The sequence below is a fragment of the Annulohypoxylon truncatum genome (assembly GCF_022578515.1).
Source record: "Annulohypoxylon truncatum strain CBS 140777 unplaced genomic scaffold F4807scaffold_24, whole genome shotgun sequence".
Lineage (NCBI taxonomy): Eukaryota > Fungi > Ascomycota > Sordariomycetes > Xylariales > Hypoxylaceae > Annulohypoxylon > Annulohypoxylon truncatum.
The window spans coordinates 426641-449696 of record NW_025953810.1 but is presented as its reverse complement, the minus strand read 5'-3'; the positions used below and the strand labels follow the sequence as shown (position 1 = coordinate 449696).

The 23056-nt window shown below is 49.6% G+C and overlaps 8 protein-coding genes across 8 annotated transcripts; 5 read left to right on the top strand and 3 right to left on the bottom strand.

The window, feature by feature from the left end:
- Window positions 1-3052: 3052 nt before the first annotated feature.
- F4807DRAFT_163786 (UPF0041-domain-containing protein) lies at window positions 3053-4592 on the bottom strand. Its single transcript, XM_047993369.1, has 3 exons — window positions 4224-4592; window positions 3864-3936; window positions 3053-3718 (listed from the first exon to the last, which is right to left on the bottom strand). The coding sequence occupies exons 1-3, from the start codon at window positions 4294-4296 to the stop codon at window positions 3457-3459; spliced, it is 408 nt and encodes a 135-aa protein (XP_047852591.1). The 5' UTR covers window positions 4297-4592; the 3' UTR covers window positions 3053-3456.
- Window positions 4593-4643: 51 nt separating this feature from the next.
- Window positions 4644-6105, bottom strand: F4807DRAFT_433051 (Sm-like ribonucleoprotein). The gene is made up of 6 exons (XM_047998647.1): window positions 5820-6105; window positions 5738-5746; window positions 5581-5652; window positions 5218-5526; window positions 5082-5166; window positions 4644-5020 (listed from the first exon to the last, which is right to left on the bottom strand). The coding sequence occupies exons 1-6, from the start codon at window positions 5841-5843 to the stop codon at window positions 4890-4892; spliced, it is 630 nt and encodes a 209-aa protein (XP_047852590.1). The 5' UTR covers window positions 5844-6105; the 3' UTR covers window positions 4644-4889.
- A 236-nt stretch (window positions 6106-6341) lies between these two features.
- Window positions 6342-6984, top strand: F4807DRAFT_452587 (ribosomal protein L5 domain-containing protein; the record flags this gene model as incomplete). The annotated part of the gene is made up of 3 exons (XM_048000348.1): window positions 6342-6344; window positions 6410-6548; window positions 6608-6984. The coding sequence occupies 3 exons, from the start codon at window positions 6342-6344 to the stop codon at window positions 6982-6984; spliced, it is 519 nt and encodes a 172-aa protein (XP_047852589.1).
- A 1454-nt stretch (window positions 6985-8438) lies between these two features.
- F4807DRAFT_433044 (uncharacterized protein) lies at window positions 8439-11576 on the top strand. The gene is made up of 3 exons (XM_047998646.1): window positions 8439-10982; window positions 11036-11412; window positions 11483-11576. Exons 1-2 carry the CDS (start codon window positions 8508-8510, stop codon window positions 11348-11350), a joined length of 2790 nt encoding a protein of 929 aa, XP_047852588.1. The 5' UTR covers window positions 8439-8507; the 3' UTR covers window positions 11351-11412; window positions 11483-11576.
- Window positions 11577-11985: 409 nt separating this feature from the next.
- F4807DRAFT_462154 (MFS general substrate transporter) lies at window positions 11986-13545 on the top strand (the record flags this gene model as incomplete). The annotated part of the gene is made up of 2 exons (XM_048001785.1): window positions 11986-12651; window positions 12748-13545. 2 exons carry the CDS (start codon window positions 11986-11988, stop codon window positions 13543-13545), a joined length of 1464 nt encoding a protein of 487 aa, XP_047852587.1.
- A 532-nt stretch (window positions 13546-14077) lies between these two features.
- On the bottom strand, window positions 14078-17421 carry F4807DRAFT_433036 (DUF917-domain-containing protein). The gene is made up of 2 exons (XM_047998645.1): window positions 15775-17421; window positions 14078-15719 (listed from the first exon to the last, which is right to left on the bottom strand). Exons 1-2 carry the CDS (start codon window positions 17335-17337, stop codon window positions 14256-14258), a joined length of 3027 nt encoding a protein of 1008 aa, XP_047852586.1. The 5' UTR covers window positions 17338-17421; the 3' UTR covers window positions 14078-14255.
- Window positions 17422-18036: 615 nt separating this feature from the next.
- Window positions 18037-20384, top strand: F4807DRAFT_433034 (NCS1 nucleoside transporter family protein-like protein). Its single transcript, XM_047998644.1, has 4 exons — window positions 18037-18391; window positions 18448-18525; window positions 18580-19845; window positions 19914-20384. Exons 1-4 carry the CDS (start codon window positions 18253-18255, stop codon window positions 20123-20125), a joined length of 1695 nt encoding a protein of 564 aa, XP_047852585.1. The 5' UTR covers window positions 18037-18252; the 3' UTR covers window positions 20126-20384.
- Window positions 20385-20878: 494 nt separating this feature from the next.
- F4807DRAFT_433030 (uncharacterized protein) lies at window positions 20879-23035 on the top strand. The gene is made up of 2 exons (XM_047998643.1): window positions 20879-22850; window positions 22910-23035. The coding sequence occupies exons 1-2, from the start codon at window positions 21187-21189 to the stop codon at window positions 22983-22985; spliced, it is 1740 nt and encodes a 579-aa protein (XP_047852584.1). The 5' UTR covers window positions 20879-21186; the 3' UTR covers window positions 22986-23035.
- The last annotated feature ends 21 nt before the right edge of the window (window positions 23036-23056 follow it).

Genomic DNA, 23056 nt, shown 5'->3' with positions numbered 1-23056 from the left:
CCCCCTGCCAAGTATAAGAAACAGTGCCGAGCCGACAAGGCGCCACTAAATAGATAGTTATCGTGGTAATTGTTTCTCTACACTACCAAGTCAGAGGATTCCAGTCCGAATCGACCGAACGGGATAACTATAGGTACTTCTAGTAGCTCGGTGCCCAGTAAGCTCCGAGCTTGACCTCCGTGCTGCACATATTATATGTGAGTACCAACGTCCATGAACCCATGAAGATTCCGTGGTGGTAGAAGCTCAAGAGACGTTAGGTAAGGAAATACTAGCATATGGCATCCACGGGGTTGCGCTTTGTGACGGCAGAATTTGACAGCCTTAGCCTCGATTAGAGACGACCGGGTTAAGTCCCTTGAGTCGACAGCCAATCTGAGCTATGCTCGGGTTACGGATCCAGAGAAGATCTATTCGTTTCCAGATTCTAATCGAGTCAGGGTCTATACTGCACAATGTATATGAGATGGTATGTTATGGTAACTAAAAGGTTAGAATTGGTGGCTCAGGACGACAAGGGAGGATGCATAGCGGGGTTGGCGGGGTTGAAAGTGGGAGGTACGGATTTATGCTGCAGGAAAATACACCTCAAGCACGAGCTTTGAGCTATTAACTGCTGCAATAAACATTTGAGCTGCAACGAGCTGCAACGAGCTGCAACGAGCTGCAACAACCCTTGTTTATTTAGCATGCTGCAATTCTGCTTCCGCGGCTGCTTCCTTGCGTCCCCTGCAAAAGAGAGTTACACCATCACCGCGAAGAAGGGAAGGAGAGGTCCTAATTCCTCAGGGTCAAACATCCATATTATAAGCAAGCTCAACCTTTTGAGACACAGTGCTAGGGTAAGACTATACGGAGGACCCCTGCTATGTTAATTTTTCTTTTAGATTGGCCAATGAGAATAGCCGGATAAAATAGTTCTTTTATAATTCACCAATAACTACGGAGTTTGTGACTGTCTTATAAGAAGCCTTATTACCGAATTCGGATACTATGCTATGGCGTTTATCGAGTATTCCGCTTCGACTAGGTATGACTCTTTTTTTGCTCATATTTTTCTTCACCTTTCATTTAGCACTTCCAAGTTTACCTACGTAGCTATTATCGGATTTTAGCCAGTGAGCGAATGAGCGATGGGCACCTGATGAGGTATGTATGCATTATGACCGAGCACATGAAAAGAGACATTAACATGCGGTCGATGGAAGGCTCCCGAGGCAGATTTTACCTATTTTGGTAGTTTGCTGACCAGGGTAACTTGCACAATTACATCACCCTAGGTATACACTAATCCTACGTATATCATGGTTAGTTAACAATCGTATAGTTCTTATAGGAGTTCTTGGGAGGGGGTGATATTGGTTTCCATGCACCATCACCCTCCTATCCATGCCACCAACATACTTGGCTGTCCCAGCCAAGCTCAAATATCTTAGATACTCCGAGAGAGGACGGCGGTGAAGACCGTCTCGGCGCGTTGTAGGCATTAATAAAGATAGGACGGAGGCACAAATATCTTGGCTTGTTTTCGCTTCCTGACTTGTCGTAACTTGTTCCGTTTCGTTTCACTTTAGTTGAGATCAGACGTATAGAAATTATATAATACGATATAATACACATGACTAACGCCCACCGCTTCGGCTTATACCCCGACCTAAGATGCAATAGAGATGCGCTTAATGCGAGATACAGGGTTGCGCAGCTCGCCTAGTGTCGTCACAGAGTACGCCAGAGTGCGCCAACGCGGCGGATGCGGTACTAGCGATGCCTCCATCTGACAGCTTATCTAGATTTTGCGCTATTAATTGTTCGCCAGTCGCTTGGCGAGACGGATTAAGTCAACTCTCGGCCGTCGATCACTGAGAGGCTTTTTCTCTGCCTTCGTCGCCAAGCTACTGGGTATGGATTTCATGCATCCGCCCGCCTTAGCTATAGGCATCTCGCCTCTTACTGTATCTGAATCTGGCTATTGAATTTTTGGCGCAAGAATAGAGGGGCTGATTCCAACCTGTTTGTCCCTCGACAATCTACCTACATATTCGATTATGGATGTGTGTAAAGAAAAGTGGTAACTCTCTGTATAGCCTCTCCAGAATTCCGACTTTAGTTTTCGTACATATAAGAAGGTATATAGGGGAATGTATTCTGTTTTGATGTAAGGCTGAAGGATTTATCTGATCTATGATCTGGCCCGAGACATTAGGATAGCCTACCTATTGCATGTGTAATAACAGATAATATAAGTTGTGCTCGGCCTCACACTTCATTGGTTACCCCACACATTGTTGAATAGGATCACGGACGGATTCTGGACGCCTCTTTAATAATTATCCCTCGCATCATTCTTTTGCAACGGGAAAGTACAGCCGGTACCACGGATACGTTCCACTCTGGTTCGTGTCAGAGGAGTATCGAATCCCTCTCGCTGCGTGCGGAGATTAGCACACTGGCTCGAGGTGATGGTGTCGAGGACTAGAGCACTTCCTAAACCTTGAGGGGACGGTTGTACATGGGATCCTCAAAGCTAAGAAGTACGAGACGCGTCGTCAGGGAGGGCATGTGACTAACTGTCATGACCTCTGTTTTAAGCGTGGGGGTTTCCGTTGCGTCGATAGGTCTGGTCCAGGTAAGACGAGCATGGACGAGCATGGCTTGTTTGAAGCCCCTAATTTGCCATGTGTAGCCTGTCCACTCAATAGGCTCTCAAGTTCTGTGAATTTAATGCACTTATCGGCGATACTACCCTAATATCGAGACACGAGTATATCATTGTTATACTTTCCATAATTGGAAATGAGCTTTGGACACCATTTGGACCTTTCGTATGTCGGATGTCCTAGACTCCTTCGGCCTCATCTTGATCGGTTTCGCTCCTTGAGTGGACATGTTACGAGATACAGATAAATATAGACACTACCAGGCCAAGCAGCGGCCACGTCGATGACTTCGAATATCTTGGCTTGTCATACTTATGTTTTACCCATCCCCGCTATGCATTTGTTCTGCGTAACCGAGCAAGAACAAGTCGTCACTTGACAATGATCGATAGCGACAATACGTAAGGTATCGATATCGCTGTGGCCAAATTGCCAATTCCCTCGACCTAGAGAGATTCAACAACGTACCTCTCACCTAGCCATCTGTTCTGCGTATGAGTGTCACCGACGGGCTAACATGGTTGGAATCAGGATATCAATTCTAATTAGAATCCAAGGCAGCTACCACAGAAATGACTTTATGGTCCTTTTTGATGCACTAGAAGTACAAAGTCATGACACTCCTTCACTCATTTACGCATGATTCCATCCAAACCCTCCCCTCAACCCCTCTGTCGAAGCGTTGAGATCACTCTAAATGCAGATGTGCGATCCCTCTAGTCAAATGCATAATACCCCCGGTGACGAATTGCACTAGAGACATAACAGACGCCTTGAATATCCCGGATTTTGGAAAAATCTATTTCGAGACAGCCTCTTTGATTTTATCGCTGGCTGTGGTAGCCTTCTCTTTTGCTTCTTCGACAGCACCCTTGACACCAGCCTTCTCTTTCCCACCCCAGTGGTGCCATTGGAGGTATCGGTATCCTTGTGTTAATTGCGAACCCTCGTTGATGAAGTGGCATAGGAAGAGGAGGTAGTTCTTGGGTGTTACGGCGAGGGCGTATCGCATGAAGGTTGCCGAGTAAATTGTGAGCGCGAGGGTCATTTGGCCGGAAATCCTACAGTTGAAAAGCTGTTCAGCTTTCGAATTTGTCTAAGACAGGAAGAGGGCGAAAGCCATTGTTTTGTCGCCTTTCTTTGCTGACTTCCAAAGCACTCCAAAGTAATCCGTCATAACAAGAGATAGGTAAGTGGGTAACTTACAGCTCAGGTGATTTCTGTGCGTCCATAACGGCGGCAACTGGAATACCGAAGTTTGACGCAGGCCCCCAGAAGTCTATCAATCATCTGTATCAGCAAGCAGTTTCCAACGTGGCGGCGGTGGCGCATCAGGTAAGCAATATCCCCATGTTCCCAGATTGCGCCAGAAGAGAGCGGCGTGGAAGTTCAGGACATCACTACGCAAAGCTCCCTAACAAGCCCACGATTTATCCACAGACGATCCAAGATCATGCGCCGCCCACAGAAACCATGATATCTTGTAGCGACGACGATTTTCTTCGATGGTGAATGGCGTCGGACATTACTGGGTAAAGTCCGGAAGGGATATTGAGAGTCACGTACGTGTAGAGCAGAAGTAGCTCACGGTCGGATTCGACCTAATCTTGGCATTAACTGCTTTGAAAAAGGCTGCCATCTTGATCTGTCACCGGGATATCAAACAACAACGAAAAAGGTAGGAAAGTTTGCAAAGCAAATAACGTTGTCGTTGAAAGTTGCGCGCCGGTGAAGGGATCCTTGAAGAAGGGTCGGGTGTCCGATTCGGATGCTGTGGGAAAATTTCCAATGGGGCAGTTTGCCAGTTTGGCGGGTCGCAATTTGTTGGATATCCGATAAGCGTCATAAGCAACACCGCACCCCCCTGGGTTGGCAATTGATCTTGGGAAATAACAACCAACCATTGCCCAGCTGTAGTCAGCTGGGTCCCGCTTATTCACTTATTCTACTAGACATCTTAGTACATTATCAAGATAATCCCAACGACACTTTATCGGTCAATTGCATTTGCTTTATGTAGGAGACTGATTATAGTAGCCTTTAATGCTTTTGGGGCTCATGTGGTGCTGTGTTTGCAACCTTCCGATCTAGCGTAGAGTACAGAATGCGATTTTCACCATTATTCGGTGCCACCCGTAGTTTTCAGCTACCACCCTTTAACGCCAATGGTATTCCTGGTCATTATTCGGCACGACTTCCTTCCACTCTCTGATCAAAATTTCCAATTTGCAATTATCTTCGAGGTGGGGGGTTGAATCCAGGGGGAGCGCCGCCAGCAGGATTGAAACCGGGAGGTGGGAACTGAGCATTCTGAGGGAAGCCTGGGGGAGGGAAACCACCAGGCGGGAATCCGGGTGCAGGAGCTGATATACGTTAGTACGTAGCCATATCTAATAGGTATCCAATGGTTTAGGGGATACTTACGGCCGCCTCTGCCAGGTCCAAATCCGGGAGCACCACCAAACTGAGGGAAAGGGGGAGGAGCACTGCCAACACCAGCAGCCGGACCCTGATGAATGTTAGCACTGAATATTGCTTGAATTGTGCTGCTATTACTCACAGCAAGAGATGTTGGAGCAGCACCACGTCCAGCAGGACGAGCGACACCAGGACCAGAAGCGAGACCAGTAGGCAGACCACTCGGAGTACTCTTGCCAAGTCGCGTGCTAGGATCGGCGGGAGGCGCAGATTCGACAGAGAGAGACACGATTTGAGCACCACGGAGAATCGTCAAGCCTAGAGTACGCTTCTCTTCCGTCTCAATTGTCTGCGTCGCGGCCGAACTTGATGCGCCCGGTGCGGTGGGCTTCGCCTGCTTTCGCTTTACGCGTCGGAACTCTTCCGTGTCGGCAAGAACGAGATTCATGTGCTATAATACAATTAATTGATGTATTTACGTGAGTTATGGCCGGATATTAATTACCTTGTCAAAAGCTAGCATCTGACCTGTCATTTGACGGCCGTCCATCAACGTGACTCTCATCCGGTAGTTGATCTAAAGATGAGGAGTTAGTAGGCGTCGACACATTGTCTACAACGAGCGCACCGCGTTAGAAAGACGCGATCGAGGGGAAACATACGTAGCCGGCCTAGAAAATATCGATTTGGTCAGCCTGTAACGTCAACGTCGAAGTTATAAATCGGTGAAGGGAGGCGACATACCATTTTGCCTTGTTTGTTCGACATCTTTGCGATGACTGGCTCCGGAAGAGCCTGTTAAATGGTTGCAAAAATTGTCTACTTGTGTTTTTGAAATCGAATGATTTCGGCGAGGTCTCTGTCACGACGTGTGCGTGGGAGGTTAGAGTCCAAGCTTTGATATGGTAGATAGATGGAGCTCAATTAACAAAAATTGGACGAGGCAGAAATATCAAGGCTGAAGAACCAAGCTCCATAGAAAAATACCTAGGTACATATATCAATCTAGAGCTAGCCCTGTTTAGGTAAGGCCACACAGTTTGGACCCACACCAACCTTATCCCTCAACTGCCACACTTATTATGCTTGCATTAGCCACAGCTCTCCCCCACACTTCGTAATTGTAGGGCAAGGAAACCCTTTAACCACGCGAAATTTTAGGACCAAACTTTCTGTTCTCAACTTCGCAATTCCCAAATTTTGCGACAAGCAACAACGTCCTTCAAGCCCACGTTTGCGAACGTTACTAACCATAAACCAGCCACCATGGTACGTCTAAATAAACGCGACAATTGATTAAATTGAATTCCAGTACTAACAATGATCGTCATTAGTCCGAGAAGGCCCAGAACCCTATGCGAGAGCTTCGCATCCAAAAGCTCGTCCTCAACATCTCCGTCGGTGAATCTGGTGACAGATTGACTCGTGCCGCCAAGGTCTTGGAGCAGCTGAGCGGTCAAACTCCTGTCTACAGTAAGTCAAAATCCAATTCGAAACCCGGGATCAATTGTTCCTAATCACCGTATTGTTAGGCAAGGCTCGCTACACCGTCCGAACCTTCGGTATCCGACGTAACGAAAAGATCGCTGTCCACGTTACCGTCCGTGGCCCCAAGGCCGAGGAAATCCTTGAGCGTGGCCTCAAGGTCAAGGAGTACGAACTACGCAAGCGCAACTTCAGCGAGACCGGCAACTTCGGCTTCGGTATCAGCGAGCACATCGATCTCGGTATCAAGTATGACCCCGCCATCGGTATCTACGGCATGGACTTCTACTGCTGCATGACTCGTCCCGGTGAGCGCGTCACCCGCCGCCGCCGATGCAAGAGCAGAATCGGTGCCAGCCACCGCATCGACCGTAACGAGACCGTGAAGTGGTTCAAGCAGCGCTTCGACGGTATCGTCCGATAAATCTTGCAAACTTAAGATTGGGCGACACGAAGGACTACATGGCGTTGGCTGGTTGCATTGATTCAGGCGGACTCTGGGACAAAACGATTCATGGACTTGTACCTACTGAATTCTGACGAGTGACTTCGTCATACTACTAGCATGACTTGAATTAAGTCTGCTGCGGCCTCAGAGACCGACCGGCACACCGCCGGCTCTTTATGCATTGAAGAGTAACCTTGTGATGACATTCTATAACAGTGACATGATATGCGTAGCATTTACCTGTTTTTGACTCCGCTACAGCTTTTTGTTGAAGTCCTAGGGTGTTGATCTAGGGTTTAATCGTCTACACAATATCAGGTACATATATGCGGTTCGGAAGTCGACATGTGATAAAGAAACTATACAGTATGTTAAAAATAGGAGAGTCTTTCCCGCTGGACTGCTCAATATTGTTTGTCAGGAACTCGGCTTACACGCCCTCCTAGACGATATTTCTAGGACTTCCTCTCGCAACAATGTCCGTAGCGAGGGCTGATTGATCTATGGTAGTCATCCTACGTACTATTCAAGTATCAATGTCTTGTGTAGGTACGGACTACTAAGGCACTTGCTTATCTACCTAAATAAGGGAGCTGAGGGAAGGTGCTGGCATCAGTTCTCTATAAGAGCAGGTATGAGTTTCAAGAGAGTAGGCACAGGGACGCTTTCCTCCTATTGAACTGTACCTTCTTCTTTTATTATGCCCCAACAAATTGCACAATCCATTTCTTAAAGAATGGGCATTCTCCTCGCAAATTTTCTTCTCAACTAGTTCGCGTACTACTGGTCTACTTACTATCAACTCACCCTTATACCCTCTGAGACACTCCAACCCTTTCGTTGATCTTAGTCTCTATCATATTCGTTCTATTATATCAATTATATTTTATACTCAAAGCCCTTAGTTTTTAAAAAATTAATCTGTCGTCGATTTTCCTTCATATGTGGCGGTCGCGTATAAAGCTTAGGTCGTCTTCCAGGTCAACAAAGCGGCTTGAAGAGACTGTAGTTCCAACCTACTTACATTATATACTCAGAAGATGAGTAAATATATCCTGAAGTTCAATGAGATGTAGTTCTGGCTTCTACGAATAAATGCGTGAGTCCGAATTTCTGTTTGTTTTGCCCGTCTAGTCGAATCTAAGGCCTTTCTCCACTGTGCTCATCTATATCATGGTTTCTGTTCCTATGATTCCTAGCTTTTATATGGCCCACCTGAGGCTCGATTACATTTTTCAGTATGCGGAGGCTAACTGTGCGCAATAAAGGCAATGGATATGTCTATTCAGTGGCGACAGAAGTCCACAGACAGTTGGGAAATGACGCAGAGTAACCCCCCTTCAGAGCTCCCGAGCGATCCTATCGTATCTACTAGTTCTAACCCCGATGAACGCTCATCATCGCCAGGAACGCATACTGTATCGGAGGCACAGATTCAAGACAGTCTTTTCTCTCAGGCTGCGCAACAAGAAACAGAGCCTATTCCTCGTGACATAGATATGCCTGAACCAGAAGACATGCTCATCACCATTCCGGATTCACCTTCTCATGCATCCATGAAGTCGGATATAGATGATCACATTTCATCACTTCGTTTGGAACAAGACAAACACCCAGAACTGATTCCTAAAACTCGTCATCGAAAGGAGAAGGCCAAAGCCGCAGAATTGGATCTAGACGACGATGACTTTGAAATATCTAAAGGCGGCGGGCAAGATTCCGATAGTTCTTATGTGGAAGAGACGTCTCAACGTCGTAAGAAAAAAGCACCAAGCAAATCCAAGGGCGGCAAAACCGCCAGTAAACCACGACCCACGATCAAGAGCAACACGAAAAACACATTGGCAGTGTCCAAGGGGCCTAAGGAAGGTGCTGCTCAAAGATCTCGGCCACGGAAAAAAGACACGACGCCCAGGGCAGGATCGAAGCGCCCGAAGCCAGTCAATAAGAAATCTGACCAACCGGGCAAGGTTATTCCAGATTCCCAACAAGTTCATGATGAGAAACAAGCGAAGAGAGCACAGGCGGTAGCAAGGGTCCCGAAGAAAACCTTTTTTATCGAGCCAGAGGATGGCGAGGCTACACAAACTGCACAGGCTACCATGACAAAATCTAAATCTTACCCTGAGCTAAAATCTGGTATAACCATGAGCAAGAAACAGAATGCGAAAAGCCGAAGTTATGCACCCCCTGATTTGCCTACAAAGATGGATGATGGTTCGTGGCACCTACCAGGGTCGCCCCAGAAACAGGATCATAACCCATTATCAAAAGCCCAGCCTAAGGAATATATCTCGCCCAACGCATCTGGAGAAGCTGTAAGTCCTAATTCTAAGAAGAAGCGGAGCCCCGTACAATCAGGACCGCATCAGGGGAATAATCAGAACACAACACGGACATATGGACAGAAAATCACTCATCGCCTAGGCGATACTAGCAAATATTTCCATGAGCAGAAAGACCATGAAGCTCAGCGTCACGGACTGCTTAAGTCAGCGGGAACTAAACAGTCAGTGAATCAAAACACTAGATCCCCCAATGATGATACAGATTTCATACAAGATAACCCAGTGGAAGATTTGGCTCACAACGAAGAGGAAAACAATGAAGACATCAGGCACAAACGCGTTCTCTCAAACATTGTAGAGGAGCCAGCCTCAGAGGCTACAACCACAATCCATGTTCCCGGGCCGAGTGTCAATACCACCCCGGTGTCTCCAGCAGAGCATGTTCCTCCGAACCATCCAGAGGCTGATGCGCAAGTAATTCCTGAGAAGGAATTACGCCTCTCGGCACCAGTTCAGAACGAGATTAATAAGCAAACGAAAGAAGCAAAACCCCAGGCTCTTCTAGTAACTGAGAGTCCTGATGGCCCAAGGGAGTCAAGTAAGAGGCGTGTTGTCCAATTCAAAACAAACGGTGGCTCATTGGGAAATATCCAGGCCGATGACTTAGATGATCATCCGAAGTCCTCAGTCCGAGAGGTTCCTTGCCGAATAGACATTATAAAGGAGGATGAGATTGGGGCAAATGCTGGCCCGGCTAAGCAAGCCCACTCCTTTGTTCTGGCTTCACACACTGGCTTTGGCCAAAAAGCTCATATGGGTGATAGGCAGAAGGGCTCGTACATGATCAACATGGAAGCTGATCAGTCGCATAAGGACCCAATTTCGGCAGAGGAACACCATTCGTACCCCGATGAGATTGACATCTGCCATCAAAGCCATGCTACCCCTGTGAGAATTGATACGCGTTCGAGGATTAATGAGCTGGGGAGCCCTCTGATGCATCCAAAACGGACTGTTGCCAATGTAGCAACGTTTGAGCCCAATCAACTACAGCCGGTTACCTACGAAGAGCAATCCAGACTTCCAGCAAGGGCTCAGGTACCCTTTAACTATGACATGTCTTTACCTTCGCAGACTGCCTCGGGTTTTGAGACACAGCCAGTTCAGGCTAGCATTCCTCTATTGGCTAGTCGTGTAAACCCCAAAGCTTCCAGTTTTATGAGACCTGAGGCTCTAGACCATCCAAAGGACTCTCAACCTATCTCTCGAGCAGTACTCAGTCCGAGTTCAAGTGTTACGCGTCCAGTAAGACGTGCAGAGAATAGCATTTCTGAAGCTCCGCGACTTCATCCGAAATCCATTGACTTTGCTCGTCGAGTTGCCCAAGGCCGCAAGCAGACGGATTACAACCAAGCCGATGAAGAGGCACACGGAAGAGACCAGCAGCTGCGCACAAAGCAACCGCTATGGGTGAGGTCAAATTATGCGACGGAGCACTGGGATGGTTCTAGACCATCACCTTCCAGACTTGACAATCTGGAAGATATTTTGGGTGGACGACCTCCAAGAGTACATGGACGCAAACCAGATAAACAAGCACCAAAGCCCGACTACGAGACGAAATGGCAGGACGCAGTAGACGCAGCCTCCGGGGGCGTCATAGATACTCTTCATCTTATCTCTACGGTAAGTTTTCTTTTTCTTTGATTGAAAGAGGATCGTTACTAATCAGGGGTTAGAGCCTTCTTGAACATCTGAGAACTCAGGAGCAAAGCGTCACTGCTGTCGTTGAAGAGTATAAACGCAATGGTGCAAAGATCTCGGAAAGGTTAGCCAAACGCCAAAAAGGAGAATGGCATCGAGCATCAATTACAGCTGAGCAGAAGTGTATAGAGCTTGCGAGAGTGTATAGGGAACTAGCTGACAAGACGCAAAACTTTCGTACCAAGTGTTTGTCTAAACATCGTACCCAGGCGTACGCAGAATGGCAACGACAAGCGGCGCGAATTAAGAGCGCCGTCCGTGTTGCGAGAGAGGAGGCGACTTCGGGCTGAGGATGAGAATTCTGAGAAATTTGTGCTTCTATGGATGTTTGATCTTATAATGGTGTAAGATTATATTTGCTGCTGTCAGCCTATGGCACAATTTGCTAGGTAGAACCTGTGGGAATCATCTTGCAAGCTTACTAGGTACTCAATAGTCTTATTCAACTCTCATTTCTACTACCTATATCGTATCTATGTAGGTAGTTATATGAATTAGGGTTCGACGATCTTGCCGATAGAGCTGGTTTGTGAGCAACATCTCCAATTCTATGTCACACGGGGGTCATTGATGAGGGATGATGACTAAGCACATCGACGATGCCGGATGTTTTATTCCGTGGCTATTTGGTGAGTCTACTAGGAGGGGATCTCTCTATTTTTTCCATTATCCGACTGCTTCATCTTGTACGACGAATGAAAGGCGGAACTCATCTCGGTTGGCTGCAGCGCGTACTCTGCATTGGCCAATGAATTTGTGCATTAGCGCCGCCATCGTCTACGTTCTCAATGCGTCTTCCCGGCAAATTGAAGTAGGTTTCCGCGAAGCGCATTCATAGGTTCGCCCTCCTTTCTATGTGACGGTCTTTGCTCTAGGCTACCTCAATTACTACCTAGGTAGGTAGGTGGTCATCGGAATTGTTATAATGGCGTCTTTAGACGAAACGACCCGCGAAAGGGAACCTCTTCTCTCCGGAGGTTTAGCACAGAACAGGGCCTTCAGCCGCTCTCCGCCACGGCCCCATAATGCCATTGAGACACGGCGCCGGACGTCCGATCCGGGCAAGCCGGCGTCAATATCCGCGGATATCCGGCGATCAACCAATACATTGGCCCAAATCGCCGCAGCCATGTTCTCATTTATAGTGCTGGGCATGCTTGTCTCAACGCTCGGGGTCATGGTCCCCCAGTTCGAGGCGTACTACCACCTCACCGACCTCCGCGTCTCCTCCATCTTCCTCGTCTGGCCCTCCGGGTACGTGGTAGCTTCGTACCTCAACGGCGCGATCCACTCGCGGTTCGGCAGGCGCGGCGTCGCTGCCGTCGGGCCCCTGTTCCACGTCGTGATGGCCGCGGCCGCGGCGCTGCACCCCCCGTTCCCGGTGCTGCTTGTCGCGATGGCGGTCGGCTCGCTCGGGACGGGCGTCTTGGACGGCTCGTTCTGCGCCTGGGCTGGGGGTATGCGGAACGCGAATGTGGTGCAGGGGTTCTTGCACGGCTCGTACTCGGCGGGCGCGGCCGTGGGGCCGTTTCTCGCTGGGACTATGCTTGAGGTTGGGCGGCTGCCGTGGTATGCTTGGTATTATGTTCTCGTAAGGATCCCCTTTATGTCTATATACTTACATACCTACCCAAGTAAATATATGACCCCTTCAAGATCGAGCTATTAGGTAACATTAGGGTCACAGCTAGGCGCCTCCGTCCTCGAGGCCGTAGCACTCCTCCTCGCCTTCCGCTTCGAGGACGCAGCTTCGTACCGGTCCACGCACACCCAAGACCCAGACCAAGACCCTCTCCTTTCCCCAGCTTCAGCCCAGGACCCCACCTCTACCTCCGTCTCCCCGAGCTCCAAAACCGCCATCTTCAAACACACCGCGACCTGGATCTGCGCGCTGTACTTCCTCGCCTGCGTCGGCACCGAGAACGCCATCTCGGGCTGGATCGTCGTCTTCATGACGCGCGGCGGCCGCTCCTCGCCTTACCTCGCCAGCCTCACCTCCTCGCTGTTCTGGGTCGGCCAGGCCGCGGGCCGCGTCGTGCTCGGCGCCCTCGCGAATGATCGCCTTGGTGTGCGACGAGCTACTACCGTGTACCTGCTCGCGGCGCTGGTTTTCGAGGCGCTGTTCGTTGCTAGTGTTCGATTTATTGGTGGTATTCCTGCTTTCGCGGCTGCTGCGATCGCGCTCTTGGGGTTTTGTCTCGGTCCGCTGTTCCCGTCGGGCGTGTATGTGTTGGCGCGTCTGCTGCCGCGCGAGATGCACGTCGGTGCTGTTTCGTTCGTGGTTTTGGTCGGGCAGGTCGGAGGCGCGGTCTTGCCGTTTGCGCTCGGGGCGTTGGTCGAGGGTTTGGGGATCCAGGTTTTTCAGGTCGTGGTTTTTGTGCTGATACTTGCGACGCTGGGGATTTGGCTGGCGTTTCCGAGATTGCCGGCGGCGGACGCGGGATGTGGTGATCGTGGTTCGGGGAGGGGACAGTTAGGTAGATGATATAACGGTTTTTGTTCTTCATTGTTTCTTTCTTTTTTGGATACTTGCCTGGGTATCTAGGTAAGCTTCCCATGTGTAATATTTGTGGTCGGATGCTGTTCCACGCCATTAGTAACCTTACGTTCTACCTAAATAGCCGCTAGACCATAACAAACACAGTGCCTATATTTCATGTATCCCATTCATAAAGGTATCTAAACTCCAAAAAGGAATACAAGGAAAATAAAACATACAACACCACGGATTCGCTGGTCGTCACCGACCCAACTACTGATGTGGCAGTCTCCAGCTTATCTATGGGAGAGCGGACGGGATCCCGAGTATTCTAGAACTTATGGTCGTATGTGAAAGGCGTTGGTCTTATTAGAGCTTATATTATCTACGTTCGTCACAGTCGCTGACTACACTTTTCAAATATTGCGATATCTCCAGACACCCTGAGGAACATAGGATCCCAGTAGGTATTTGCAACGTCAGCGCCAGAAACTCTATCACGATTGCGTATTGATGTTATACAGTTTGGGCCTCTAAATTTGCGGATGACGTGTATATTGTAGAGGAATAGCTGCTGGTTATATATGGATACCTACAGTAGAGACTATAATAATATATATTTCATGCCGGCTCTTGGCCACTTGGATATTCTAATATGTAAAGATTTCTAGATATATAAATTGCGCTAATCTTTTACTCTGTATAGCGAAGCACCTCTACTCGTTAACATCGAACTCATCAATCACGCTCCTAGGTTTCACGAATTTACCTAGGGGCTTATAGGTGAGGTGATCCATGCCGAAGGCCTTCGGGCCGCCGATCTCGATGCCCCTCTCCGAAGTCCAACGTTCGCTAGCCGTAATGCCTAGGACGATAACCAGCAATCCGTACCGGTACTCCGGGGTACCGATGGCCTCGCCGTTCTGCGCGTCGATCACGGTGATCAGGTCTGGCACGAGACCCAGCACCTCGTCCTCCGTCTCTACGACCTTTCCATCTACAACTGACCGGGAAATTTTGATGGCGGCGATATTCTCGTTCTTGAACGGGATCTTGATCCTTCCCTGGAACTGCGGCTGTCCGGAAGCAGAAGCGTCCTTGTTTGCGGTGGCAGTCTCGTCGTCGACTACATCCGCGCCTTCGATGATGCACTCCCCGTAGATGTGGCCCATGCGCAGCATACGCTCCACGCCTACGATCTTGCCCTTCCATAGCACTTTGCCGGCTTCGGGGCCTCCGCATTCGGCCAGGATGGTCTCTGCGACGTTGTCTATGCGGTTGGCTTGGCGCGCCTTCGCAACCGCTCGGCCGATTCGCCACGATTGCGAGATGGTATGTTCGACGGCCCATCGTCTGCATTCCGATCCAGTCACGGGCGGGTCGGCAACTCCTACGCCCGATCCCATCTGGCTTAGCGCCGCGCGAAGTATACGCTCAACTTGGAGGTCTGAGGTGGATTTTGGTACGATGACGACGTTTCCGTTGCCGTCCGTCATCGCCACCGGCGACCAGATTGGTGTCCGCTCATTGAAGACAACCGGCGTCGTCTGCCACTTGGTGGGATATGCTCTCCCCATCCAGTCGCCGTCTACGGCCGGCAGGTTCATGTTTGTGCTCGCGCCGATGATCATGCTCTGCAAGCCGTTGCCGCCTCCGATCTCCACCGAGATGATATGCGATGGATAATCGTCGCAGATCTTGTACAGCTCTACTTGACAGTCGGTCATCTCGTCGCCGGCCAACTTTTCTATTCCGACTGTGGGCGAGCCGGCGTGGCCACCGGTTGCTACCGCTGCGTCGTCTTTCAAATCGTCCGGGTTTACGACGCGGACCACATCGCCCCTGCGCAGCATTGCCCGCAGCCGGATCATGGATGCGTAGGGGCTGCCGCCTCCGCCGGTCCCGAGGATGTAGCAGCCAATAGTAATCCAGACGAGGTCCGTTTCGTTGACATACCAGACGCGGTTCTTTACCGTGGGTTTATAGTTGTCGATGTCGATATCTTCCTTTGGCTCCGGCTTCGTGTTCTTCTCGGGATTCCGTGCGGCCTTTTCGTATTCGTCCATTTGGACTTCCGTTTCCGTGGACGTTTCGTCGAAGTGGAGGGTTGCAAAATCCGTGCGCGAGTAATCGAGGTCTCCCGCGGCTCGCACGGTAAACCGCGACTTGTTAGCTATGTACTATAAATGCAATTAGATGATATTCGTTCAGATGAGGTTCGAAATGGTAAAATACCGGCAAAGGCAGAGTATCCATTTCCACAACCTTTGCAGTCGACCTTGATGCACCGTTCGCCACGGCTCGCTCGATAGCGTCTTGACAGATCTCCTCCAAGATCTGTTGCGTAGACCTGGACTCAGTAGATTTTACTGTGTCTACGACGGCGCTGACTCTTGCAATCGCGGCTCCGATAGCATTTGCGACTCCTGACCACTTTGGCTTGAGTACCTTGCTCGCTCCCTTCAGTTCATCTGGCGCTATTACGGCACCACCTCCCACAAGAAGCACGGGAAGGTCTTCGGGTGATGTTTTCATTGTATCAATGATCTTCTCGATCTTGTGTTTAACGACAGTCTTGAATTTCGCAATTCCCTCTTCATTTAAGGCGCCTTTCACTAATTCCTTATTTCCTATCTCAACCGTGCTGTCCGCTAGAACCGTACAGTCAGTGGTGGTGAGTATTTTGCCGCCGAACACTAAAGCTTCTTCGGTGATTTTATAACCGACGCTATCAGGACCTACAGTCAGTGTTTCGCCGTCTCTGACGATGGAACCACCGCCGAGGCCGATGCTCTTAACGTCTGGACAAGAAAAGTTCATCCGAACTCCCGCCAAATCGCTATAGGCGGCCTGCTGGCGTGGGAAGCCATTCGCGAGCAAAAGGCCTACGTCAGTGGTCGTTCCGCCTATGTCAACTACCATTATTGCCTCGTCTAGCTCGTTCTGCACGAGGAAGGCAGCGCCGCGCATACTGTTCGTCGGACCGGATGAGAAAGTTCGGATGGGCAACCTTGCCGCCATGTCACCAGAAAGAATTGTACCATCATTCTGCGTGATGAACACGGGACAGTCGAGACCTAAACGCTTGATCGGCTCCTGGAATGAACGGATGGTCTTACGAGCGAATGCAAGAATGGAAGCATTCAATATAGCGGCATTTTCACGCTCCAGGAAACCCAGGTTAGCAACTTCTTTAGAACAGACGATATCGGCGCCAGGGATCTCAGCGCGGATAATGGCGGCGGCGCGTTCCTCTTGCTTTTCGACAGTGTCAATGGGGCTGAAGACCCCGTTTACGACTATGCTCTTGATTCCCTTCTCCCGGATGATAGCACATTGTTCTCTGATTTCATTCTCGTCGATGTCAGAAATGAGATACCCGTCGACTTCCAGGCCACCTTTTAGAAGGGCGTGGTAGCCGAGGATGAGCTCGCGCATGTCGTCCGGCCAATCGATGCAAGGAGGAGCATGCTTAGAGAAGGGACCGCAGAGCCGCAGGACGGCGACCTTGGTCAGGCGCGCGGCATCCCTCTCAACGACAGCATTGACGAAATGAGTTGTGCCGATGGTGACGCTGGCGACTTGGTCCGGGCTGATGCCAGCGGTCTTGAACATAGTCGTGATGGCATCGTTGATCCCAAGACTCGGGTTTGTGGTCGTCGGCGCCTTGTGCCAAGCGATGATGCCCTTGTCCGGCTCTAGGGCGCGCGACGGGTCGAGGACGACACCATCGGTGTTGGTGCCACCAACATCGACGCCGATGCGCAAGGTCTTTTTGGATTCGATAGAAGATCCCATTTTATTCTAGAAGGACGAGATCTCGGAATCCTACAAGATCTACATGTATTGCGCATATATAGGTACACTACCTAGGGTCCATCGCAGCCGGAGTTTCGTGCCTAGAAATAGCAAACAGCTTGCTCGGCATATTCCTACCGAAGCCGGCTTCGGCCGCGACTGCTACTTTATCGCCCGCCCCCCTTCGCGTAAATGGTAGGGCGGCCGGGCTTGGAACATCCAATGCGGCTAGCATTGCGACTTGGATTTATGTCATTTTTGAAGTTGATAGGACTAAGATATTGCGAATCGAGAAAATATTAAAGCTGTTATTCCTTCATTTTAAACAGTTTCAAATCTAAATGCTTCAGTTGACTTCTACTCGATCTAGTAGTTAAATTCATGCAGTGAAGCAAACTGGATGATTGTAGAAATGTTAGGTAAGATAAAATTGAACATTTAGAAGTGGAGTTTAAAGGATGGAAGGTTTCGTCTCGGTGGTCTTACGGAGATCCCCCTCCACAAGCTTATCATCGGATCAGATAAGATAGCTATCTTGGTCCATACCCCGGCAGGTACCCCGGTCCTGGCAGGTGGTGTGGGGTGCCGATATCATTTCCCTTTTCTTGTCTCACCCCCTGCCATCTCGCTGCTAGGGACTCTAATAATCTCTGTATTGGTCGTAGCATGCCGATCTTGTCCTACCTGTTATCTCTATATCTTGGCCTTCTCGCCATGATAGAGCTAACCGGCCGACCATGATTCCACCCGGAAGGTAACATGGTGTTTTGCACGCTGAATGGCTGATTCTGTTCTGTGGCATTTTGTGCAGGTACCGCAGCTTACGGCATGTATAATACCCCGTAGGACCGCATTGAAGGCTCGCCGACCTTTGGACTTGACTTTTGTCATGTCGGCCCTCAGAATACTGTAACCATGGCTGTCGGCTTAAGATCTCGTTTTGAGACTGTTAAGGAGAAGGTCCGTTTACACGGCGATGAGAGTCGACACGAGCAAACGGATCAGTGGTGCAATCGGGACTTGGTCCCCTTACCACCCAACCGAAGAACATGGGGTAAGTCTCAATTATCGTACCAGGTGAGATATGACCTATGCTTACCATCCAACTAGGCTGGTTTCATTACTACGGTTTTTGGACTTTGTCGTCGTTGAATATCACGAACTGGCAGACTCCAAGTACTTTCTTGAGTAAGCTTCCTCAGCTGATTGTTATTTTTGCTTCCTCCTAATCATCCGATATAGCGGAAGGGTTGTCGGTTTCCCAGTCTATGTTGATAATCGTCATTGGCCGTTTCATGATAGCCGCCTTCTCTACTGTGGTTGCCTGGTGTGGTCTGCGATGGCATATCGGCTTCACAATCCAGAATCGCTTCACTTGGGGCATGCGAGGAAGTTACATACCCCTGCTACAGCGAGTCTTGCTTAACTTCATATGGAACGCCATCCAGTGTTGGAATGGCGGACGACTCGCCGCCGTATGCATGACAGCTCTCTGGCCCTCCTACGCCAAGATGCGAAATTTCCTGCCTGAAAGCCTACCAACAACTGGTGATGAATTTGTAGGCTTCATCGTCTTCTGGGTCCTGTCAACGCCGCTTCTGTGGATCCCACCCGAAAAATTCAAGATCCCATTCCTGTTCACGTCCATATACAGCGCCCTTGGCATGATCTCTATGATGATATGGGCCCTGTCAACTGCAAAGGGCGTGGGTCCCCTTATGAATACCGGCGTGGCCCTTCCTGAGGGTTCTCTATGGAACGTGTCCTGGCTCTTGATGGCCGGCATTAATCAGACAGTTGGTAGTAACTCTGCGGGTATCACTAATGGATCTGATTTTTCGCGGTATGCTCGGGACTGGAAAGCTTATGTTATTGGAACGATTTCATCGGGATGGATCACTGGTGTTCTCGTATGTCTCGTTGGCCTAGTGACAACCAGCGCTGGCCAGAAGATCTACGGAGAGGTATACTGGAATCCACCAGACCTTTTAATGAAAATGATGGATAACGGAGATGGATCATCAGCAGCTCGAGCTGGTGTGTTCTTCCTCGCTTTTGGATTCTGTCTAACTAGCATGTTCGAAAACATATGCGGTAACGCCGTGGCTGGTGGTATCGACCTTGCTGGGATGTGTCCTCATTACATCAATATCAGGAGAGGTGCCATCATCACTTTCGTCGCCGCTTGGATCGTCCAGCCTTGGCAGCTTGTGAACAAAGCGACAACATTCATCCAGGTTCTCAGCTCGTTCTCCGTCTTCCTGTCGCCGTTGATCGGCCTCATGGCAGCCGACTTTTATATCTTACGTGGACGTAAAATCCGTCTAAGTCATTTATACTCAACGAAGAATACTTCGTACTGGTATTGGAATGGTATCAATTGGCGAGCAGCCCTAGCCTGGGTCTGCGGTTGGATCCCAACCATCGGCGGCCTTGTCGTTGCTGTTGAGGGGGACACGAATGCGCCTAGGGGTTTATATGAGATATACTATATGGCGTTCTTTATTGGTAAGTGGGACTAGGTCTCCAGAAGCAACGACTGACTACAGATTTTCTAACATTATTTCTTCATTCAGGCTTCTTCACCAGCGCCATTCTATTCATCATCCTCAATAAGCTGTTTCCTGTTGCTGGAATGGGCGAGTATGACGAAGCTGATCTTTATGGAACCTTCACTGTTAAGGAGGCGGCGAATTTAGGGGTTATCCCTGTGGACTTCCAGACTGATGCCTACGATGATAGCGGTGAACTCTCTCTAGCCCAGGAGATGTTTGATAAGAAGGAGTAGGTAGTTTGCTGTTGTTTTCATATATTTATCAAGCATACTAGATCTATCCAACGAAGCCATGCTTTCAACGGATACAGGGACAATACAATGGCGTAAGATGACCCGCTGCCTTTTGCGTGGTATAACAAAATCCATTTGATAGAGTTATTTATGCGAACAGCTTTGTCGCAATATTGAGTAACAAACTGGTTCTCGCTGTGCTACAAACTCAATTTACGGTGCCTATATATAAACGTTCTGTCGAGAACCAATTTTCACGAAGTTCACTTTATGCCTGCCTAGGAAAATAAGGAGGCATCGGAGTCTAATAGAACTATTATAACTAGAAACTCCGTACAGGAAGTGTATATCAGTTATTCTATATGGGTCTCATAGTGTTAAGAAATCATATCATAACTACTATACCGCATACCTTGGAGTACACCAGAAGGGAAACGAAAGAAGGCCAGCATCATTTGTTAAAATATGAGATTTAATCTAAACATCGTACTTAGCTGCGTAGGCACTATGGAAGAGGTGAAAGGATGCCGGTTCACCAGGTGAGAACCTAGGAGTAGAATAGTGGTCGCTAGAGACGACCTATGACCACCTCGTACCTATGTTATTAGGAAATCTTAACGGTTATTCCCTAACCAAAACTTGAAGCCTCATGTGGCTTTATGCAAGTTTACTACTGGAACCCATCACCACAGTGAGTGTTCATTCTACATAATAGATCAGACGCTACCTAGGTGATATTGTTAGTTCCACGTCATTCTATTTACGACCAGCCATGATTTGGCAGCCTTTAGCGTGTTTCTTGTGTACCTAAGTACTTGACTGTCGCGACGGTAACCCTGGTGATGCAATTGTCTACATAGCTAGACGAAATACACTGCACACCTTTTATTTTTTCCTTCATACCTACACAACTTTTTTTTTACACGTCGTTCCATATTAACTCACAATCTTTCCCCTCATCCACACAGTTCACGTGCGACTAATCTCAACGATCACCACCCATTTTGTATTCTCATTATTCTCGTCGCAAACGATTATACCTTGAGAAGTATATTGCAACCATGGATCCAAACGCCCAAGCACCTCGCGAAGACGCTGATCCTAAGATAACTGCACCAGCCAAGGATAAGCAGGCGGCAACGACGGTGGCATCCGAATCGACGCCCAAGCTCAAGGCACCATCCAAGGCAAAGGCACCACCAAAGGCACCACCAAAGGCAAAGCCAACGCCCAAGGCAAAGGCGACGCCCAAACCCAAGGCGGCACCCAAGCCCAAGGCAGAGCCGAAGGCGAAGAAGGAACCGAAGCCGAGGGCGCCTCGAAAGACCAAAGCGTCACAACCGAAGTCCACGACCAAGAAGGCCGGCCCAGGGACTCCTGCCGCCAGATCGAGCAATCGGCCGAGCAATGCATCTGCCCAAGATGGCTCTACCTTGTTTCCTCGAAATCCCACACGTCCAATTATTCACATTTCAACACCAGGACCTAGTCAATCTCAACCTGAACCTTCAACATCTCGCCCCCCCATTGTGCCAGAACTTATCGATAGCCACCACTGGTATACAGCACCCGTCGAAAGCGCATACATTTCGACCACAACACCTTCATCTACACTTGCCGCATCTACACCCAATCAGCCAGGCGCCGAGACAACTACCAGCAGCAGCCAGAATCCTGCGATGGCAGAGAAAGATTCTCAGACAAGCCCCTCCATGGCTGAGGCACCGGCGGCGCCTTCAGCATCGTCGGCACCGTCGGCATCGTCAGCACCGTCGGATCGGCCTGTGGGTGGACGTGGTCGCGGTCGCGGTCGTGGCCGAGGCCGTGGCGCACCCTTCCCGAGACGACAAAGGGTTGAACTTCATCCAGATGACCTCGAAAACGTGGAGCACGCGCCAGTGCAGATAGCGGGCCAACCTAGAGTTCACGTTAAACGCCAAGAGAAGCCCAAGACAGGGCAGAAACGTAAGATGGGCGATGTAGAGACAGAAGCCAAGACTCAGGAGGAAACGGAGACAGAGGGTACCAGCAAGCAGAAGAAGAAGCGGATTGGCACAGCTCAACCTTCTGAAGATCAAGCCCCCGGACCTATCATATCTCAATACCGCCCCTTGGAACTGCACGCTCCTAAGCCTCGCCCCTCGGGTCATAGTAGTCTGATTAAACAGCCAGTTCCTGGCGCTTCTCACGGATCTACATTAGGCACACCTTCCCGAAACTCTCATTCGGCAAGGCCTTCTCCGATCAACCTAGAGGATATTCATCGCCTAAGCGTGTCACCGACGCGCAGTACTGCATCTAGGGCTAGCTCTCATCGATCTAGACTCTCACCTATTGCACTAGGCGTTGAGCCCTGGGTTCCTGTATTGAACATGCCTGGAAATGGAGCTCCTCGCCTTGGACCTCCGGGTCAGGTACATGGAATGCCTTATGGCGCTACTAATTACCCTGGGGTTGCAGTTCCTAATGCCCCCGCAGCAAACATGCCTCGTCCCGGAACACAGCGTCCTAATGCCCCCGGAGCGAACATGCCTCATCCCGGAACACAGCGTCCGAATGCCTCCGTGGCAAGCATGCCTGCTCCTGGCACACAGCGTCCTCCTGCTTATATCCCTTACACTGAGATCCGCCGTTACGCGGCCCGACCTCAGCCCCAAATGCGCAAGTGTCGACGCTGCGGGAGACAGTTCGACCTGAACCAGGTTAGCACGGATCGATGCCCAGCCTATCGCAGTAAGCACAGCTACAGTTATCGATATATATAGATATGCATGAGTTACTAACATTATATATTCAGTACATCCCAAACCCCTTATACCCTACGCGACGGAGAGGGTCATACCCTTCAAAGGGGAAATAGAGCACAACAGGTCCCAGATGTGGTCCTGCTGTGGGCACGATGTGAACAGCTATTCGTCTGGTTGTGTGCTG

Excerpts from the sequence above, each read along its gene's own strand:
- F4807DRAFT_433030 (XM_047998643.1), top strand. The coding sequence starts at position 21,187 with ATGGATCCAAACGCCCAAGCACCTCGCGAAGACGCTGATCCTAAGATA. Across the intron at positions 22,851-22,909 it reads AGCACGGATCGATGCCCAGC|ATTATATATTCAGTACATCC; the intron begins CTATCGCAGTAA and ends TGAGTTACTAAC.
- F4807DRAFT_163786 (XM_047993369.1), bottom strand. The coding sequence starts at position 4,296 with ATGGCAGCCTTTTTCAAAGCAGTTAATGCCAAGATTAGGTCGAATCCG. Across the intron at positions 3,937-4,223 it reads GAGCTACTTCTGCTCTACAC|ACTTCTGGGGGCCTGCGTCA; the intron begins GTACGTGACTCT and ends GATGATTGATAG. Across the intron at positions 3,719-3,863 it reads GCACAGAAATCACCTGAGCT|GATTTCCGGCCAAATGACCC; the intron begins GTAAGTTACCCA and ends TTTCAACTGTAG.
- F4807DRAFT_433051 (XM_047998647.1), bottom strand. The coding sequence starts at position 5,843 with ATGTCGAACAAACAAGGCAAAATG. Across the intron at positions 5,527-5,580 it reads AGATGCTAGCTTTTGACAAG|CACATGAATCTCGTTCTTGC; the intron begins GTAATTAATATC and ends ATTGTATTATAG. Across the intron at positions 5,167-5,217 it reads CTGCTCCAACATCTCTTGCT|GGTCCGGCTGCTGGTGTTGG; the intron begins GTGAGTAATAGC and ends AACATTCATCAG.
- F4807DRAFT_433036 (XM_047998645.1), bottom strand. The coding sequence starts at position 17,337 with ATGGGATCTTCTATCGAATCCAAAAAGACCTTGCGCATCGGCGTCGAT. Across the intron at positions 15,720-15,774 it reads TGGATACTCTGCCTTTGCCG|TACATAGCTAACAAGTCGCG; the intron begins GTATTTTACCAT and ends TTGCATTTATAG.
- F4807DRAFT_433044 (XM_047998646.1), top strand. The coding sequence starts at position 8,508 with ATGCCTGAACCAGAAGACATGCTCATCACCATTCCGGATTCACCTTCT. Across the intron at positions 10,983-11,035 it reads CTCTTCATCTTATCTCTACG|AGCCTTCTTGAACATCTGAG; the intron begins GTAAGTTTTCTT and ends ATCAGGGGTTAG.
- F4807DRAFT_433034 (XM_047998644.1), top strand. The coding sequence starts at position 18,253 with ATGGCTGTCGGCTTAAGATCTCGTTTTGAGACTGTTAAGGAGAAGGTC. Across the intron at positions 18,392-18,447 it reads ACCCAACCGAAGAACATGGG|GCTGGTTTCATTACTACGGT; the intron begins GTAAGTCTCAAT and ends CCATCCAACTAG. Across the intron at positions 18,526-18,579 it reads GACTCCAAGTACTTTCTTGA|CGGAAGGGTTGTCGGTTTCC; the intron begins GTAAGCTTCCTC and ends CATCCGATATAG.